Source organism: Suricata suricatta, chromosome 8, assembly GCF_006229205.1.
Source record: "Suricata suricatta isolate VVHF042 chromosome 8, meerkat_22Aug2017_6uvM2_HiC, whole genome shotgun sequence".
Classification (NCBI taxonomy): Eukaryota; Metazoa; Chordata; class Mammalia; order Carnivora; family Herpestidae; genus Suricata; species Suricata suricatta.
In genome coordinates, this window is record NC_043707.1 from 110887578 (window position 1) to 110907841 (window position 20264).

Consider the following 20264-nt stretch of genomic DNA (forward strand, 5'->3'; position numbering starts at 1 on the left):
GCTTCTTGTGAGGATGAATGAAGGTGATGTCAAGTCTGTGTCTCCTGTGGGCTGCTCGGATGTTGGGGAGCATGACCACAGGGACAAGAAGGACACAGCCTCATCCCAGCCAGCTTCCGGCCACCCTCCACCCTCCACTGCAGCCATCTCAGGCTCCTGAGGCCTCTATACCTTGCCTGTGCTGTTTCCTTGGCCTGAAAGGGCCTCTCTAGCGCCCCCACTTGCGAACAGCCTGTTTCACCACATATCAGGGAGTCTTTCCCCCAGACTGTGAGGCTCTCAAGACAGAATCTGGCTTCCACCCGACGTGTGGCTCCGAGTACATGTTAGAAGGTGCTGGAAGAGCTGCTTCCCGGCCCCGGGCTGGGAGCTGAGGTTGAAAGAGGGTCCAGGCCAGAGTCTGAGCTGAAGTTGGGAGCACTAGTGACAGCCCAACTATGAATTTGTGACCTGAGGCATGTTATTTGAGTGCTCTAAACTCAGGGCACCTGGGTGGCTCGCTCGGTTAACTGTCCAACTCTTGATTTTGGCTTAGCTTGTGATCTCACGGTTCATGAGTTTGAGATTCTCTCTCCCCCACCCCCACCCTCCCTCTCTCAGAAAATAACCTTAAAAAAAAAAAAGTGAGTGCTCTGAACTCGGGAGCTGGAGGACTACATTCCCAGCCCTCCTACCTCATAGGCGCTAGAAGGCGGTGAGGCAGGAGGGCTGGAAAACGCACTGCTTCTCCACCATGTGGGGCGCAGGCCTGATTGCCGTCCCTCCTCAGGCCTCACAACAACTCTCAGAGGCGGCTGCAGTTACTGGCCTCATCCCAGTCCCTTGGCCTCCTTCCAGACAGCGGAGGCCCAGAGAGGTCAAGCAACCTATTCAACAATACACAAGACTCTCAGGAAGAGGTCGTTCTCATCAATTGGATGAGGGCTGTTGAATGTCACTAAGCATCAAGTCCAGGTCTCCCCCACGGGAGCAGTGGAGCGGCAGGGACGGGACAGAGAGTCCCGTTACAGCTCATCGGAGGGTGCTCCCCAGGCACACTCGCGCCCTCGCCTCTTCCTCATGAAAAGTTCCGCCCGTGGGCCTTGCCAGAAAGTTGGCACACCTAGTCAATTACCACCTCCTAGCAGAAAGCGCCCCCACCCCAGCACCCAGCCCTACTCTGGTCTGGCAAAGAATATGAGTCCAGTATTGTTTGCTTTTAAAACAAACACATTGTAGTCAGAAGCAATACACACTGAGAGGCAAAATCCTTTCAAACAATTTAGAAGGTATAAAGTGAAAATTCGAAGACCCTCCAAGTTTTCCCACACACACATATGCATGATGTGTACATTATGTTACATGTGTTACACACACGTGCCCAATGGACATCTCTTTTTTACATGCCCAGGATTATATAATTGTATATGATTGGATTTCTTTGTTTCACTTAATGTATTTTAGAAATCTTCCCTTGTCGGGAAATATGGCTCTACCTCACTCTGTTTAATGACTGCATCGTGCATAATCTGCTTAAACCGGTCTCTTGATGGAAATTGAACTCACTTCCTGAATTTCGCTGTTACTAACTAATGCTGTAAGGAGCATCCTTGTGTATTTACCTTTGAACGCTTGTGGGAACATCTCTGTATAATGCATTCCTAGAAGGGGAATTACTGGATCAGAATATATGAGCAGATAAAATTGTGAGAGCCACTGCCAAATGCTTCTCGAAGTGGCTGTTCCCACTCACCTTCCCGCCAGGGCCATGACACAGCACCGCTGGCTCCCACCCTTGACCACACTGGACACTAGCAATGTCCTTAATTGTTCCTAAAATTCTTTTGTTTTAATGCTTATTTATTTTTGAGACAGAGAGACAGAGCATGAGCTGGGGAGGGGCAGGGAGAGAGGGAGACACAGAATCCAAAGCAGGCTCCAGGCTCTGAGCGGTCAGCACAGATCCCAATGCAGGGCTTGAACCCACAAACCACAAGACCATGACCTGAGTGGAAGTTGGATGCTTAACCAACTGAGCCACCCAGGCACCCCTAAAATTCTTTTATAAAAAGGTTATTTACTTTCTGTTTCCTTGATTATCAAAAAAGATGTTGTTTATTTGTATTTCTTGTCCTAAGAATTTCTCATTCATACTCTTGCCCGTGTTTCTGTGGGGCTGTTTTTTTTTATTACTGCTTTATAAGAATTCATTATATATTACAAATAGTAAACCTTTGTCTTTGGTAAATGTGGCAAATATTCTCTCCCCCTCTGTTGCTGGTCATTGGACTTTGTTTATGGTATCTTTTACCTTTTGGAGTTTTTAACGTTTGTGTTATTAAATCTCTCCATCCCCCTGCTCTCCCGCCCGGTAGCTTCTGGGTTTAAATTCAGGACAGGAATGCTCTGGCCCTCCTCAAAGATTGCAGGAGTCGTGCTTCTGACCTTGCAGGGAGCAAGGTTGACAGTCTGGCCACAGGGGCTGAGAAACAAGCCCAGGTCTTGGGGTCATACAGACCTGGGTGAAAATTCTGGCCTCAGACTACACATACAACATCTGGCAAAGCCACTTTACCACTCTGAGCCTCTGGTTTTGTTTTTCTTTTGAATCTAAAATATGGATCAATATGTACACACCCAACCGGTCAGATCAAATGAGCAAGGCTGAGGGGTGTGTGTTCAGCACAGTGCCGGGTGCACGGTAAGTTCCCAATAAGTGATGTTTCCAACATTAGTACAGTGGGTGCTGAGGACGCAGCGGCTGGTAAACAGTGTCCAGAGTGCCGAGGGTGACTTCACACCACGTCCCACGGAAACGGTGGAAGGGTGGGCCTCTTCTGCCTGCAGAGGGTGACCCGGAGGCAGAAGCGGACATTTGTTGTTTATGCCTTCCAGACTCCAGTCATCCTTCCCCCACTGAAAAGGTTTCTTCAGATTCTCTTTGGGGAATCACCTCTCCTTCATGTCATTTGGGTAAGTTTGCCTGCTTCTCCTAGATGTGACTCAAAATAAAATAATACTAAACTGTAAAATGAGTATAGAAATCCCAAAAAGTTCTCAGGTTTCCGCAACTATTCTGAAAAGCAATGTTTTTAAATGTTTATTTATTTATTTTCAGAGAGCAGGGGAGATGGAATCCCAAGCAGGCTCCACACGGTCAGTGCAGAGCCCAACACGGGGCTCGAACCCAGGAACCACGAGATCATGACCTGAGCAGAAATCAAGAGTTGGACGCTTAACGGACTAAGCCACCCAGGTACCCTGAAATGGCAATACTTTGTCTCTTGCTCTTCTTCCTCCTTCTCCTCCTCTTGTTCACATCAAAGTCTTTCATGTTTCGAGCTGGTGCCCTAGATACCTGAGCTGTCTGCTTGTGAGGTCATCCAGTGCCGCCTCTGAATGTCCCATCTCATTCTCTCAGTGGTCTGACTTAATACACTATTATTCCAAGCTACAGAGAGGCAGGAAAACTGAGGCACATGGAGAGGAAGTGACATGCCTACTATCACAGTGCTAGTAATTTGTTGAGCTTAATGTACTTAGCACAGTACATATAATAAGAGATATTTAGGTGTCAACCTAGCTGCTGTAAAAAGGGAACTGGAACATTTTTTAAGTGGCTAAAGAGTAGAAAATATTTCTATCTAGTTCTACACAGTCATTCAGACCCAAATTGCTTCCTTCTTGCTCTGCTATTGATGACCCCAGTCTCATAAGCCAGGAGGGCTGCTTGAAGTCCAAGTTGGCTTTTTTGTTTGGGGAGATTGGAGGTTTTTTTTAATGTTTTATTTATTTTTGAGAGAGAGAGAGAAGAGCGAGTGAGGGAGGAACAGAGAGAGGGAGACACAGAATCCGAAGCAGGCTCCAGGCTCTGAGCTAGCTGTCAGCACAGAGCCCGAGGTGGGGCTCCAACCCATGAACTGAGAGATCATGAACTGAGCCGAAGTCGGACGGTGCTTAACCAACACCCAGGTGCTAATGGGGTTGGGTTTTTGTTGTTGTTTTGCGTTTTTGTCTTTGTGGAGTGGAAGCTGGGTCCCAGATGCCTCCATGTCCAGCTCTCAGGAAGAGGCTAGCGAAGAGGTCAGTGCAAGCAATGTTTTAAGGCCCAGATACACACATTACTTCTGCCCAGATTCTCTTGAGAAACATTTATTCACAGGACCCCATTTAGCTACAAAAAGGACTGGGGAATATGCTCTCTATTAGTATGGAAAATGGGAGGGAGGGATTTGAATAGACAACCAGCTGTCTCTACCACAGCAGGTGGTAGTAATAAGTGTCTCAACAGAGATTAGAACTCAAGTCTCCCCTGCCCCAGGATACTTGGTTGGGGCGGGGAAGGTGTCAGAAGATGTATATAAAGACAACATCTGGTTAGGGCACCTGAGTGGCTGAGTCAGTTAAGCGTCCTGCTCTCATGATTCACAATTCATGGGATTGTGTTTTGCATTGAGCCTGCTTGGGATTCTCTCCCCCCCACCTCTCTCTGCCCCTCCACCACTCTCTCTCTCTCTCTCTCTCTATCTATCTATCTATCTCTCTCAAAATAAATAAACAGAGATTCCTGGAACTGGGAAGAGATGGTATCAGCACTGTGTCCGCCCTGGGGAACTCACTTCCGTTCTTTGAGTTTTGGTTTTCCTATCTGTAAAATGGGAATGATAATGGTACTTGCCAAAGTTTGTAACACATACTAGGTGCTCACATGGTGGAATGGATGGAGTAGAATTGGACATGAGCACACGAAAGAAGAAAATGTCAGGGGAAGTGACAGTATGACCTCTGGCCAAGTGGCCTGAATGAATAAGGCTTAATTGGGAAAGACAACACGCCAGTGTGTCAGCGTGTAGGGTGGAGGTCAGAGGAGCGAGTGATCTACTCGAAGTAGTTAAGGGTCAAAAGGGGATGGCCCTCGAGTGGCAGGCTGAGGAGCTTGAACTTGATCCTGTTAGTAATGGGGTAGGAGCATAAAGTCTTTTTGCAGGATGGAAAAAGAGTTAGGTTTGTACTTTGGAAAAATCACTCTGCTCTGAGTAGCACCAATTCAAGAGGGGCACAGTGGAGAAAGTGAGACGCTGATTCAGTTACAGATGAGCACCCCAGGACGCATGGTGGCCAGGTGGGGCACGTGGGAGACTTGGTAAACACAGAAGGAATGAGACTTACGAGAGATTTGCTTTGAAAAAGTCTGGCACACAACGTAGGGTGTAGATAGACCCTCTTGCTGAATGAACTGTAGATTTAGGATTATTTAGGACTAAGTGTGTGGCTTTAAGTGCCAGGATGACGTCAGCTTGAGTAGAAGAAACCAGGTAGGTGGTCCCAGTGTGGTTCTCATAATGTCACAGGACCTAGGCTTCTCTACCTTAGTGCTTCATCACTCATGGGTTAGAGCTCATGGTCCCAAAAGGCTGCGCCAGCCACTGTATCAACATTCCAGCCAGAAAAGGAGGAGGAAAGAGGGAGAAGGGCACTTTCTGGAAGTTGCCCACACCTAGCCACAAAAGAGTCAGAAATGTTATCTTTGTTCTTAGTGGCTGGAATTTAGGGATTCTAGGAAGGAAGGGGGATGAATATCTGGGGTGAGCTGAAGTCTCAGTAATGGGCTATTGAAGGGGAGGCTACGGGAAAGAGAGGCACCAAAACGATTTCCAGGAGTGTGACTTGGAGGATGAGGTGGCTCTTGCCCGAGGTGGGGGCAGGTTGGATAGCAGAGAGTAGGATAAGACCAGAATGGATGCGCCGAGACATCCGTGGTTGGTGGCCAACTGGAGGAAGCCTGGATAAATGGGCCAAGTGCTCAGTAGTGAGGTCTGGACTGAGAATAAACCTGTTTCGGAGTTATTAGCATATCAGCAATCGCCATGGGAATGGTCATGCAGAGTAATAAATAAAGTAGCCAAGGACATACCCTTGGGGAAATGCAGACATTGAAGAGCAGGGAGGGACGTGGGGCGCCTGGGTGGCTCAGTTGGTTGAACGTCCAACTTCGACTCAGGTCATAATCTCACATACAGTTTGTGAGTTCAAGTCCTGCTTCAGGCTCTGTGCTGACCCCTCAGAGCCTGGAGACTGCTTTGGATTCTGTGTCTCCCTCTCTCTGTGCCCCCCCCATGCTTTCTCGCTCTCTCTCTTTCAAAAATAAATAAACGCTAAAAAAAAAAGAGAGAGAGAGAGAAATAGAAGGGAGCAGCAGACTAAGAAGCAGCCAGGGAGGTGGGAGGAGAACCAACAGAGAGGATGTCATGAAAACCACCGAAGATGTCGTCAGCTGTGTCTAATGCTGTTGAAATATCAAACAAATGAGAGCTGAAAAGAAGCTGTTGAGTTTGGCAACCAGGAAGAGAAAACCAACTTTACCAAAGCAGTTTCAGGGGAATAGCGGGGCGTTAGTCAGCAAGTCAGCAGAAGGTGGAAAGAGGAAGGGTTAAGGATCAGCAAAGGTCAGTGGCTGGGTCAGGTCATGTTTTGGACCTCAGCGTATTTGTGGGTCATGTTTTGACCCATGCCTGGAGTTTCTTGGTTGGGTTTTTCCCAGGGTATGACCCAGATAGTTCGGACTGGAGATGGAGTGCAATATCCAATTTTGCTCAAGAGGTGGCAGCACCACACCAAGTGACACAGCCAGGATGAACACACTGCACATCAATGTATTTTCAGGGAAATGAAGCTTAGTTCCCAGAACAGCAAAGCTTTGGGGGGGTTCGCCATCTTGGATGAGAGCCTTGGGCAAAGAAAACTTAACGGGACTTTGGGTTCAAATCCTGACTGTCACTTCCTGGCTGTGTGACCTTGAATAAATCCTGCCTCCTAGTTGACAAGCTGGGAATGATAATATGCCCAAACCTGCATCAGGGATCACTGGGTATCTCTAAATGGGTGTGGTTCTGTTTGGTGGTCTTATCGACAGATTCAGGGCAGGGATGGACAGTGGGCACAGGCTCAGAAGCAGAGGGAGAGGACCCCGGCCAGACGTGGCCAGGGGGATGCCTGAGGTCATTACAAGGACTGGACGGGCAGTGGTTTGGGAGTCGGGAAAGCTGGGCTCAGATTTTACAGAGGAGGGAACTGAGGCTCACAGAGTTGGGAAATGGCTTTTCCAGGTTCATGTCCCTCACACAGGCAAAGGCATCAAGACCAATAGTTGAGAAAAGAATTTTACTTTTTAAATATATTTTAAAGCGTTGAAATTATATCATAGGCAAATCAAAACTCTGTGGGACTTCTTTGCCACTGCACAGAAGTGGTTTTGTGTTTTCTGCACTTGAGACTTCGGAAGGCGTCCCTCTCTGCTGGTCCCTGTTTAACCGACACATTCTAAGAGACCCCGCACATCTACTCTTTCCCCAGGTTAAGGACCTGAGAGGAGGAAGAGCACCCAAGGACAAACCTGGGGGTCAAGAAACTTGGACTCGGCTCTAGGCTCTTCCCTGGATTATTAGGTCTCAGTTTCCCCATCTGGAAAATATATCGGTTGGACCAGCCAGCCTGGGAGCCTTGGAAAACCTGACTTTTTCTGAAGGCCCTTGTTTTCCCTGACACCCCTCCTAAAGTTGCCTCCCCTCAATGCCGTCACTTTCCTATTTCCATCATCTTGTCTTCATGGCACTTAACACTCTCTGAAATTATCTTGTTTGGCTTTTGTTGTTTAATTTTTCTTTTCTTTTTTTAAGGTAGGCTCCATGCCAAATGTGGGGCTTGAACTCACAATCCTGAGATCAAGCGACGCCTGCTCTACCGACAGAGCCAGTCAGGTGCCCCAATTAGTTTATTTTCTGTCTAGACAGTAATCTGCTGTCTACTCCATGTGAGCAGGGACTTTGTGAGTTCAGGAGAGCCACTATGACCTTGGCACCTCAAAAAGTGCTTGGCACATGGTTGAGAAAAACAGTTATGGAACAAATGAATGAAGGGCAGAGAACACAGCCCTTTACTCTCTGAGGCAGGTCCTGGAGTCCCCATTTCTCAACCCATGAAGTGCTCGGCTCTGCCGCACCTCTCTCTCTTCCAGACATGCTGGTCCTAACTAATGGGCCTTTGTGGTGGGGCGTCCTGCCCCCAAAGTGGCTCCAGGCTGAGCTACAACACCAAGCCAAGGTCTTTACTGACGCCTTGTGGCCATGGAGACATATAACAGGGACAGGGAGTCTTCCAGGTAGGAGACGGTCAATCCCAGGTGGCCCTCATTCCCTCCTGGCCTGCAAACCAGCATTTACCCACCGCCTATGTTCCCAGTCTGGTGTGAGGGATAGTGATGATCACAGATTAGACGCAGATGTGCTTCTTGCCTTCCAGGAGCTCAAAAGACACCTGGGGAACGGGAGGTAGGGCCTGGGTCATTAGGTCCAGGAGAGGAGCTAAGGGAGAGTCCAGTGGGAGGGAGGGCAAGAGGTAAGGGCAGAACCTGCCCAGGTAAGCAGGCAGGGCAGCCTGGGTCTTGAGCCTCAGGATTCTCCTCCCAAGGTATCTGTTTTCTAGCAATCGTCCTCCTTTCTTCCAAGAAGTCCTCCTTGTCTCGCAAGGAGGCTGTGTGGGAAATTAAAAGAAGAGAAGGAGGAGGAGGACGACGAGGAGGAGGAGGGAGGGGAGGAAGGTGAAGAGAAAGAGAAGAGGGAGGGGGAGGAGAGGAGGAAGTGTCTTGATGCCCACGGAAGTAAATGGTACAAAAATAAAAGTGTGTAAGGAGAGTTTAAAGAATGTTCTGCTTTGGACAGCTCTTTCTGCCCGAGGGTCCTGTCCCGTACTCTAATAAAATCACCTTTTTTTTTTTTTGCACACACACATACACACACACACAAAGAATGTTCTGCTTTTAAAAAATATATTTATTTTTAAATTTACATCCAAGTGAGTTAGCATATAGTGCAATGATGATTTCAGGAGTAGATTCCAGTGATTCGTCCCCTACATGTTAACACCAGTGCTCATCCAGCAAGGGTCTTCCTTAATGCCCCCTGCCCATTTAGCCCATCCCCCCATGCACAGCCCCTCCAGCACCCCCCGGTTTGTTCTCTGTATTTAAGTGTCTCTTATGTTTTGTCCCCCTCCTGTTTTTATATTATTTTTTACCTCCCTTCCCTCATGTTCATCTGTTTTGTATCTTAAATTCCTTATATGAGTGAAGTCATATGGTATTTGTCTTTCTCTGACCGACTAATTTCACTTAGCATAATACCCTCTAGTTCCATCCACGTAGTTGCAAATGGCAAGATTTCAAGGAATGTTCTGCTTTGTGATGTGTGTTGTAAACCTTCAACCTCACTGCTTCCTATAAAATCCACCTTACTAGCTGTATTAGTCAGCTCTTGCTGTGATAATGTGATAATGCTGTGAAACAAGCAAATCCAAAATCTCAATGGCCTAGAAATCAAGTATGATTCCATACTCCTGAGTCTGTAGGTCAACTGCAGTTCAGCTGATACTAGCTGGGTCAAGCTGGACTCCTGACTTTGAGTCTGATTCATGTCTGCTCATGTCTGCATTCTGGACCCAGGATGAAGAAACAATAACTGTCTGAGTCTCTCATGGTGGAGGAAGGATGCACCAAGGGGTTTGACAGAATTTGCTTTGCCTCTTATGGCCTTATTCTAGAACAAGCCCTCTGTCCTTCCCCCCACATTCCATTGGCCAAAGTAAATTCCATGGCCAAGCCCAAAGTCATTGGGGTGGTGGAGTGGACGCTGTGGTGCTCAGATACCTTCAGGGCCTGTGCACCCATTCTCTAGCTGCTGGGCACCAATCATCACTCACTGGGAATTGCCCCTGGCCATAGGGACTTGTCTCCCCCACAGCAGCTCATGGCCATTGGCTGAAGCATATAAACAAAGACCTGCTTCCTTTCCTCAATTTGGCAAAACCCTGACCAGCTACCCTACCCGAGCTCCAGAGCTCCTGAAGGTCAGCAGATGCCTCAGTTGAAATTGCCCGGCAGATCGAATTCTCCCTCTGCCCAGTCCTCGCATCCCCAAAGATGACTCCCCTGAGAGCACTCCCTGTGAACCTCTGCCCACCACTCTGTCCCATAATCTGCAGGAAAGCCATTGTAAGACAGGTGGGGACGTGTACTCCACCCAAAGGTAGCCATGGCAACAAGGAAGGGAGAAAGACTTTTCCAACAAATAATACTACCTACTACAACTGTTAGAGCATCCTGGAGGCAGATCTGATTTATTTCGGGGCTAAAAAAAGATTCCGGGGCTCGGATGTGTTATGGCAGCAAATGAATACACGGGTAGAGCAGCGTCCACAATCCTGCTGCCCACAAGAGGTGGGCGTGGAAGGGGAAAACGTGTCCATCACCTTGTCAGAGAGAAAATGAAGAAGCTCTTTCAGCAACTGGACCTGTTCAATGTACATCAAATAAGCTATCTAAATTGGGAAATATATAGCATAGGTCTTTTTGATCTGCAAGATGGTAAAAATTGCCAGAGTCCGAGCACCCCATAGGAGCTGAGCCCCCGCGGCACTGCAGTCCCAAGCTACTAGGGACAGCTTCCGAGCCACAGCCTTTCAGAGGTGCTGGCTTCTGCTTTTGCCCTCTGGTAATGTAGAGAAGCCCAGCTGAATCTACTAGAGGATGATAAGCCACATGGACCAAAGCCAAGCCATCCATCTTCTCAGACCAACCAGGGTGCTGACAGTCAGTGAGCAAGGTCATCTTGGACCATCCAGCCCCAGTCAAGATGCTAGGTGACTGCAAGCACACCACTGACCCCAGGTGAGACCAGCAGACGCGCTCAGCTGAGTCCCCCTCAAATTGCTGACCCACAGAATCAAGAGCAAATAAAATGGTTATTGTTTTAAGCTATTAAGGTGTAAGGTGGGTTGTTACATAGCAATAGATAAAGACACACCGAGCTAAATTCATATCTGCTCTCGAGGCCATATTTGATGACTGTTTGGAGACTCCCATAGCCACCTGCAAACACGCCTTGCTGAGCCAGACAAACTCGGAAGATAAAGAGCAGTGTGTGCATTGGGTAATTGTGCATCTGTTTCCCCCAGGGGCTGGATGACCTCAGGGCCAGACCCGGGTCTCCTGCGTCTGTTCATTTTGTGTATTGTGCTGAGCCAGGACCTGACATACGGCAGGTGCTCCGTGGACATTTACTCAATTAGTGAAATGCTGTGGGACTTGTCTAGGTTAACAACATTTCCTGCTTGGGTTACCGTGGCAGTCTCCAAACTGGGAACAGCCAGGCTTGGTCCCTCAAATCCATCTTCCAGCCTAGGAAGAAAACTTTCTAAAATGGAAATCTCTTCTGGTTTCATCCCTGGTCAAAATCTTTAGGTGGTTCCCAAATCCTCTCATGGTTAAGTCCTATCTCTTTGGAATGATTAATGGAATCCTGAAGACCTTGATCTCTGTCTAATTCCTAAGCCCCATCTTGTACCATGCTCTCCTTTGCTCCTCTGAGCCCAGCCGCAGGGATTTCTTTCTGTTTCTTTGTGCCATGCTCTCTGGTGCCTCTGGACCTTTATACACGCTATACTCTCTAACTGGAACATTCACCACTACCCAGGTCCTAAAACTGGCTAAATCCTTCTCACCCTTCATTAATTACATTTGTTACTGGATCAGCACTGGTTTCTGGGTGGTGGCTAATGGTTTGGCTGTATGGTCAGGGACTTAGAAGGCACAAAGTTGGAGGACTGGTGACAAGGAAGACTTGGGATGGAGGTATTTAGATGGACTTTCAGAAATGGGTACAGAGTGTAAAGATATTTCTATCCCAAGTGAAATCTCACCAAAGAGCATCCATGCCAGACAAGGCTCTTGACAATCAGATGGCCAAGATGGCACGTCCCATGGACACCAGTTGGCCTCTTTCTGTAACTCCTCCAGGGCTTGCTCTACATGCTCTTGCACCACATGGTGCAAGAAGGGAGACTATTTACAAGTTCAACAATATGAACTCACCCTCCTCCCAAAGCTCACCTGCTTAATGCCACTATTGTATGTCCAATCTACCATCAGGAGAGACAAAAGTTGAATACCCAATATACCACAATTCTGTAGGGATTCATCTCGCCACCTGATGCCAGGTTGATTCCCTGGGTCCTTCCCATCATGGGAGGACAGTGACTTATCCTCATTAGCACACCTAAAATATACAGGCATCAATGGGAAGTAGTGAGAATAGCTGCTCGCCCTATTACACCAAATAACCCACAGTATTAGTTTCTTGTAGTGGCCGTAACAAATTACTATAAATTGGGTCACTTAAAACAGCAGAATTTATTCTCTTGCAGTTCTGGAGGTCAGAAATTCACCATCAGCTTCACATGGCCTAAATCAAGGTGTCAAGCAGAGCTGTGCTCCCTCTAGAACTCTAGGAGAGAATATATTGCCTCCTCCTCTTATGTGTGGAACATTTCCTTCTGCCTCTCTCTCTCTTAAAAGGACATTTACAATTGGATTTAGGGCCCACCGGATAATCCAGGATTATCTCCCCCACGGCAAGGTCATTAACTTAATCACATCTGTAAAGATCCCTTTTCCTTTTAAGGTAACATTTACAGATTCCAGAGATTAGGATCCGATATCTTTGGGTGGTGATTATTCAGCCTACCACACCCACTCACAAAACTTTTGCTTCTTGGGCTCCACCAGGCTGGAGATCTTAACTCTCAAAGGAAAGGAAGAAACGGTTTTCACTGAATTGGAATTTGAAACCTCTAACTGGTCATTTTGGATTTCTCAGGCCACTAAACCAGCAGGCAAAGAGAGGTACTATGCCGCCTGCCTAACTGGTCCTCATCACCAAAGGGAAATTGGGATATTGCTACCCAATAAGAATGACAACTTTGTCAGGGCGCCTGGCTGGCTCAGTCAGCTGAGCATCCGACTTCAGCTCAGGTCATGATTTCACGGTTGAAAAGTTCGAGCCCCATGTCAGGCTGTGTGCTGACAGCTCAGAGCCTGGAGCTGCCTTCAGATTCTGTGTCTCCCTCTCTCTGTCCCTCCCCCACTCATGCTCTGTCTCTGTCACAAAAAGAAAATAAACATTAAAAGAAAAGAAGAATGAGAACTACATCTAGAACCCAAGGGTCCTTCAGGGCCCCTCTTGGTACTTCCACAGACAATAAAAGTTACCAAAGAGCTTTGGCACCCCCAAACTGCACGGGACCATGGAAGATTCAGACCATTCAACAATGATGATTTTTGGGGTCACTTCACCATGTAAAAAACTCCAACTAGCTGATGTCCTAGCTAAGGGCAATTACATAGAAGAGAATTGCAAATACATATACACTCACATATATATTTACCCAATTATATATATGTATATATGTATATATGTATATATGCACTCAATTAACAAATAAATATCTATCAACTCTGGCACTGTGACCAGTTACCCAAAGGAGGTATCTCACAGGTATACATAGCTTCTTCTGGTATGTATATTTTGTTTATTAAGTACTTAATTTTTTCCTCTCTCCTCCTTCTCCCCTATTATTTTATATAAGGAATGGAAGCGATTGCTAACTTAACAGTTTACTGTTTAGTTGTAGATGGGCTTGTCACTTAATTAGAGGAGTAATTAACGTCATCCAAATATGGATTCAATCACTCTTTCAGGAGATGGAGACATCTATTGGACGGCGGGACTTTGTGCTCTTCCTATTTGGGAGGGAGAAGGTTAGTGTCTTCATTTGCTAGGTAGTTTCATCTTATTAGATGGAAGCTACTGTTGTTATATGGAGGTTAGAGTGTATGTAGATTGATGTGTATGGGTACCAAGTGCCCAAAAGGGTGCATTATGCCAGTTATGAAGCTATTGTCTTAGTGTTCCAACAGCCTTTTATACTCAACTCTGGGATCCTGGGGCTGGGACTCCGCAAACCACGTTACCTTTGCTAGCTGGCCTTGACAATAAAGGGCATTCGGAAAAGACTGGAAGGCAGGAGGACCTTTGCTGCTTTTCTGCACTCCCAGACACACCTCACTGTGTCCCCCAAGAGGTACTCGCATCAGCCAGACAACACCCTCTCCTCAGATTTCTGAGCCCCAGCACTACAGGACTCCCCCAGTCAAGCCTGTGGGTTCTGCTAAACCCAACCTCTCCCCTCCAGGATTTCCTCTCCGTTATCTTAGTATTCTTTTTGTTCTTTCAAGCACACCTACATCAATGTAATCTGTTCCCTATCGAAAATTCTCTTTGTTGAAACCTAGCGTAGGGGCGCCTGGATGGCTCAGTGGGTTGAGCATCCAACTTCGGCTCAGATCAGGGATCTCACGGTTTGAGCCCCACGATGGGCCCTGTGCTGACAGCTGGGAGCCTGGAGCCTGCTTCACATTCTGTGTCTCCCTCTCTCTCTCTCTCTGCCCCTCCCCCACTCATGCTCTGTCTCTGTCTCAAAAATAAATAAACATTAAAATAAATAAGTAAATGTTCCAGAAACTTCCATCTTCAGACAGAGTTTCAAGCATCTCTCCTCAGGGAAACCTTTCCTGACCTGTCTGAGTTAGATTCCCCCATTATACTTTATTAAGAAAGAAAGGAAGGAAGGAAGGAAGGAAGGAAAGAAAAGAAAAGAAAAGAAAAGAAAAGAAAAGAAAAGAAAAGAAAAGAAAAGAAAAGAAAAGAAAAGAAAAGAGAAAAGAAAAGAAAAGAAAAAAACCCCTGTAGTTTCTGTTTTCCTAATTGGACCCTGACTGACACAAATGATTAGGAAACTGGTACGCACTTTCCATTGGGGCCCTAAGCCAAGAGAAAGTAAATTTATAAGTGCCAGGGGTCACCGTGAGAGGTCAGCCTGCCTGGGAGGGAGGCTGAGACAGAAGACAGATCACTGACATGTTAAAGCACCTAGCTCTAGCTGTGCCTAAAACCATTCTATCCTCTGGACAGTTTAGTTATCTGGGCTAGTAAGTTCCATTTTCTTCCTTTCTTTCTTTCTTTTTTTTTCCCCTTAAGCTATCATGGGCTCGATTTATGTTTACATGCAAAAGGGTGCTGACTAATCCAAATTTTCTCATCCCCACCCCCTGATGAGGTGCCCTCCCCCCCAGCCACTGAACGGCCAAAAGCAACCACCTCCTACTGAAAACTTTAATGAAACCAATAAGTTAATAAGTTAACAAAGTGAGGTACTTGCATATCCAAGAACTGAGTTGGTGGGGGAACCTTGATCATGGGAGGAGAGAGGGCTTCATCCCAGGTCTCCTTTGGTCAGAGGGTAATCCCGTTCTCCTGCCCCTCTCCAGAGCTCTGTCTCTGAGGGGATGGGGGGTGGCTGTCTGGGGACGGTGCGGTGCAGGTGAGGTGAGCCAAGACAGGCACCATCCGGGACATGATGGTCACATGCAGAGGGTATGTTGGGGCAGAGGTTGGGCACCTTGGGGCTGGGCTAGATCCATCCCCAGCCCTGGCGCTGGGGCATGCAGGTCCCCAGTTATGAGATGCAGGTGGCTGGGCCTGAGCCCCTTGTCCCCTGGCACCCCACAGAGGGTCACTATTGGTCCACTACCCGTCACCCTCCTGCTACCTGCATTGGCTTCACAAAAGAGGGACAGAAGGGGAGGGAATACCAAAGAGGTGCTGGGGGTCTGGAGTGGATGGGGGGGACTTTTGACAGAGGGGGAGGTGCTGCCCACTGAAGTGGAGAGTAGGGTACGGAACGAGGGGAAACAGTGCATGTTGAGTGCCAGGGGCACAGCTGGTGCCCGACCAATAGTTGCTAAATGCATTATTCTTCTCTCAGGAAGTGAGAAAGACTAGGAAGGGGACAAGCCTAGGTGGAAGCAGGCCTGTACCCACCCTGGGGAAGGGTCTGGGGTCTTTCTAGTGCGGTCCAGGCCCCAAAAGTTGAGGCCGGAGTTGTGCTGCACGGACTCCAAGGACAGCCCTTGGGAGCAGCAGAAGCAGCAGGTAGGGCTCCTGGACCAGTGAGAAGTAGATCTTGAGAAAGGGGAGCTGGTAAAACTCTGGGGTGAGGCCTAGAGAGGCCCGGGGTCACTTCAGAGCTCACTCCCCCCTCCCCAGATGGGGTGGCGGGGCTCCCTCACCCTGCAAGTCCCGGCCACTGGCATCAGCTGCAGTGACCAAGAAAGGCTGAATGGCTATGTGCTCATGTTGCCAAGTGTGTGTGGTTGTGTGCGTCACTGTGAGTGCAAGAGACTCTGCATGTCTGGGAAACCTTTGTGTGACCATGGGAACACTGTCCATGAGAGGTTTGGGGGCAAGTACAGAAACTTGTGCTATCAAAGGTGGCCGGGGGGCCAGGAAGAAAGGCCCAAGCACTGCCCTTGGGGAGGCAAGAGAGAAACAGGCCCCATGCGGGGTGAGGAGGGGGTGATAAGCCAAAGAACAGGGGTGGGGGTCATGGCCAAGCAGCCTGAGACCAGCTATTGCTGGAGGCCCATCTCCCAAGGAGGGAGGGGCAGAGGGACCCCATGGGGGTCCCCAAAGTTGCATATTTAACATAGTTTGCATATATGGTGCCCAACTGCCTTGTGGCAGGGTCCTTTGCTAGTCGGTACCTACGGGCACCTTGGGCCCACCCCCAAGTGGGGTGGGGGCTTGGCGGGAGGGTTTCCCTGCTCTGTCCGAAGGGCGGGCCAGAGACCTCACCTTGCATAGCTGGAAGCTGGGTCAGGGCCCAGGACCCCAGCGCCCCACTCTCACTCCCGGGCCAGTGGCCCTGCCAGGCGGGCCATGTCGGGCCTTGATGGAACGGGCAGGGCACTGGGCGGGGGGGGGGGCCTGGAGGCCGCAGGGCAGCTGCGGCTGCTGCCCTCCGTGTGTCCTGGCATCTCACGCTCCTGAGGTGGGACGGGTCGCTGGCACCCCCACGCCGGGTATCTTGCCCACTCAGGCAACTCAATACTGCGTGTGGCCTCTCTCCCCACAAGGGGGCAAGTTCAAGTAAGAGAGGAGTCCGGAGGCCTCAGAGGGCGGGTCCGAGCGCCAGGCCCAGGGGCTGGCCGTGTGCTGCACCGCCCCTGAGAAGCTCCTCAGTCCATGTTGGTGCTGACCGAGCGGGAGATGCTGAGCGTCTGTGCGGAGACGGATATGTCCTCTTGGTCCACAGGGCTGTGGTAGTCGGAGGTGATGTCGGGGTCGAAGAGCGGCACTTGCACGGTGCCCAGGCTGGCCGAGGTGCCAGAGCGCAGGCAGCGCGAGTAGAAGCCCAACAGCAGGTCCAGCTTGTGCTCGATGGACTGCACCTGGGGGCGGGGCGCTGCTGGAGGCGGAGCTTGGGCGAGGGCGGGGTTTGGGGAGGAGGCGGGGTCCGGACATGGGGCCTGGCCGGGGAGGGGCGCTTCAGGGAGACGCGGCTCCTCCCGGGGGAGATGGGACAGGAAAGGCGGAGCTTGGCAGGGGGGCGCGACGAAGGTGGGAGGCTGGGGTTTATTCCCGGAGGGAAACTTAGTTGTGATTGGTTGAAATAGTCCGGGAGCTAGGCACAGACAACTGAGGCAGGGTTACGTGGAAACAGGTGAAGTTTAGACGGGTTTATCTGAGACCTTAGCAACTTGAAGGCGGGGCTTGGCAGGAGAGGGTGGGTTTATTGGGGTTATCAGGTAGGGGTGGGTGGGCTTCTTGGGAGGCGGGGCTTATCTGTGGGCGGGGGGTCCGTGGGGCCCAGGAAGCGTCTGCCCCGCTTGGGGCCTCCCTGGAGGGTGCTGTGGACTGCGGCTAAGTGCATCCTCCCCTTGTGCTGGACCTCGCGGTCAACGACCAGCTCCGCCATATGAGTGAAAACTCCATCCCATACTCACTTGCTTCTCCACCTTGACCACGCGTCCCATCATACTGATCTCATCCACTGCCTCCGTGTCAGAGGGCCCCTTGTCTCCCTTCTCTCGGGCCTTCCGGTCCCCGGGCCCCCGGCCCACAATCTGGTCCACCCTGTGGAAGAAGGTAACCTGTCAAAGCGCCCAGTCACACGCCACCCATCCTTCCCTCAAGAACTCTAGATTGCCTGCTGAACGGGGAGACACAGCCTGCACTGAGAAGAGGGGGCCTTTTGCCCCTGACAAATGGAGACAGCTGGATGGAGGGCCCCGGTCCCCTGCCTTGAGGGTTTTCAGACTAGCTGAGCAAGGGCATCACACACAGTATGACAAATAAAGCCACTGTCTGGTGGGAGAACAAGTAAAAGAGCGAAAGATGCAAGGGGGATGTGGGTAATGAGGTAGACAAGGCTGGAGCTGGTCTGATTTTTCTGCTCTCCTTTACAGCATGATTCTTGAAAATGTCTCTGCTTCTCCAACTTCTCTCCTTCCTTTCTCCCTTAAACCTCCTCCAGTCACACTTTCCTTTCCACTATCTCACCAAAACTACTGTTGTCAAAATCCAAATGACCTCCATGTCGATAAATTCCATGATCAAGTCTTAGACCTCATTAAACTTGACCTTTTAGCAGCATTCGGACACACCTGATCACCGTTCCTCCTCCACTTTGTTTGGAATCAAAAACACCTTCTCCCAGTTCTCCTTCCTCGCCGTCTTCTCCTTCTCACTTTCCTTTGCTGGTTCCTCCTCCTTTCCCTCCACAAAACATTGTAGAACCCAAGGCTCACTCCTGGGACCTCTATTCTCTATTCACTCTCACTGTCTTCAGTTTTAGATTTGCACTTCCTCTGTACACGGGTGATACCAAATCCATATCTCCAGCCCACACCTCTCCTTGGAAGTCCACACTCTTCTGGCTACCAAAGCAACAGCCAACACTCTTAGATGTCCGATGGACGTCATAACCCAACACCCCCAACTCTCCTGAGCGAACCTGTTGCATTCACAGCCTTCTCCGTGTCAAGAAACAGCAGCTTTTTCCTGCTGCTCCAGCCCAAAACCTTGGCTTTAGCCTTGACTCTTTCTATCTTCTTATACCCCATCAGAAAACCCTGTCTGCTCTACTTCAAAATATATCTGGAGTTTGCATATTTCTCCCCACCTCCACAGCTGCCACCCTGGTCCAAGTCCCCATCGTCATTGCCTGCACCTCTGAAGTAGCCTCTTTACTGCTTGCCCTGCTTCCACCCTAACTCCCTTGTAGGTCAGTCTCAACACAGCACTTAGGGCGCTCCTTTTAAAACGTAACTCAGATCTTGTCAGTACTTTGCTCAAAGCTCTCCAAGGCTTGTATCTCCCCCTGGATGAATGCCAGGGTGTTTGCAGTGACCTTTAGGGGTTTAAACTACAGGGTGTTTGGGGCGCCTGGGTGGCTCAGTGAGTTGAGCATCTGACTTCAGTTCAGGCCAAAATCTCACCCACAGTTCGTGGGTTTGAATCCTGCATCGGGCTCTTTGCTGGCAGCTCAGAGCCTGCTTTGGATTCTGTGTCTCCCTCTCTCTCTCTCTGCCCCTCCCCCGCTCATGTTTTCTCTCTCTCTCTTTCTCTCTCAAGAATAAATAAAAATTAAAAAAAATTAAACTACAGGGTGTTTGCAGTGGCCTACAGAAGTGCATTGGCCTTCTTCCGATCTTGCCTATTTCTCTCGGGCCAGACAAGACACACAGGGCTCCTTCCTGTTCCCAAAACAATACCCCAGACACCTGCCCAAGTCTTTGCTCTTGCCGTTCCCTCTGAAAACTCTTTATTTAAACAACCACAGGCCTGGTTGCCCCATCTTCATTCTTTTTTTCCCAAATGTCAGATTCTTACCTATTTACAATCACAACCCCCAACACCCTAACCCTTATTTTTCTCCTTAGCCTTTATCATCACCTGACATTATCTAGTTTCACTTATTTATCATCTGTTCTCCTTCCACTAAAATGAAAGCTCCAAGTGGCCTTGGAATTTTGCTTTCTACCAGAGCCCCACTATCTGGCAAGTAACAAAAGCCGGGCTATTGTTTGAGAGCACAAGTGAATGAATGCGCAGTGGGAATGTAGACCACAAGAGGAGAAAGAAAAGGTGTAAGTGATTCGGGTCTTGTGGCAAGAATTCTTCCTATATGCTAGGTGGACAGAAGATGTGCCAGAGGGTTCCAGAAGCAAGAGGTAGGTACCATTGAGGACAATATGCTTATCCCCGTGGGAGATGAGAGATCCTTTGATTATTTTAATCCTATTATTTCAGGACCAGAAAACAGTCATCTAAAGACGTCCCCAGAGGAGTGCAGGTCAGTAGGATTCACACAGAGGACCTGCGCCTGGGTCTTTCTTCAGGCTGAGAACAGGTGCGGGGGGAGGGGGGGGGCGGGGAGTCCGGCCTCAGTGGTGTGCTGCACGCCAGAGGCCTTGTCCATTCCCAAAACTCCAGCTCCCTCCGCTGTCCCTAGGGGGCGCCCGGGGCTCTGTTCGGGCGCCAGCGAGGGGCTCC

The 20264-nt window shown here is 49.3% G+C and overlaps 1 protein-coding gene across 1 annotated transcript in view; it reads right to left on the reverse strand.

The window, feature by feature from the left end:
• Positions 1-16699: 16699 nt before the first annotated feature.
• Positions 16700-20264, reverse strand: part of KCNQ4 (potassium voltage-gated channel subfamily Q member 4) — a gene marked incomplete at its 5' end in the record, with an annotated part of 52677 nt that continues 49112 nt past the window's right edge. The window contains 2 exons of the mRNA XM_029945842.1: positions 16700-17158; positions 17714-17843. Coding sequence (XP_029801702.1) covers positions 16946-17158; positions 17714-17843 — 343 coding nt within the window. The remainder of the gene's footprint in view (positions 17159-17713; positions 17844-20264) is intronic.